The sequence below is a fragment of the Cariama cristata genome, unplaced genomic scaffold (assembly GCF_000690535.1).
Source record: "Cariama cristata isolate BGI_N322 unplaced genomic scaffold, ASM69053v1 scaffold34780, whole genome shotgun sequence".
Taxonomy (NCBI): Eukaryota; Metazoa; Chordata; class Aves; order Cariamiformes; family Cariamidae; genus Cariama; species Cariama cristata.
In genome coordinates this window covers 1-552 of record NW_009595842.1, presented here as the reverse complement: position 1 = coordinate 552, position 552 = coordinate 1, and the positions used below count along the sequence as shown (strand labels likewise).

The 552-nt window shown below is 58.2% G+C and overlaps 1 protein-coding gene across 1 annotated transcript; it reads left to right on the top strand.

The window, feature by feature from the left end:
* Nucleotides 1-17: 17 nt before the first annotated feature.
* Nucleotides 18-548, top strand: LOC104155094 (neuroligin-2-like; the record flags this gene model as incomplete). The annotated part of the gene is made up of 1 exon (XM_009703629.1): nucleotides 18-548. A coding segment is annotated over exon 1 (531 nt), but the record flags the coding sequence as incomplete, so codon positions are not given.
* Between the last annotated feature and the right edge of the window lie 4 nt (nucleotides 549-552).

The window sequence follows — 552 nt, the reverse complement described above, 5'->3', positions numbered from 1 at the left end:
ATGACCCCGAGATCCTGATGCAACAGGGGGAGTTCCTCAACTACGACATCCTCATCGGCGTCAACCAAGGCGAGGGCTTGAAGTTCGTGGAGGACTCGTTGGAGAGCGAGGACGGTATCTCCGCCTCTTACTTTGACTTCACCGTCTCCAACTTTGTGGACAACCTCTACGGTTACCCCGAGGGGAAGGACATCCTACGGGAAACCATCAAGTTCATGTACACGGATTGGGCCGATCGGGACAACGGGGAGATGAGACGTAAAACCTTATTGGCTCTTTTCACCGACCATCAATGGGTGGCCCCGGCGGTGGCCACGGCCAAACTCCACGCCGAATATCAGTCACCCGTCTGCTTCTACACCTTCTGCCACCACTGCCAGACGGACGCGAGGCCCGAGTGGGCGGACGCGGCCCACGGGGATGAGATCCCCTACGTCTTCGGGGTGCCCATGGTTGGTGCCACCGACCTCTTCCCTTGCAACTTCTCCAAGAACGACGTGATGCTCAGCGCCGTCGTCATGACCTACTGGACCAACTTTGCCAAAACCGGGT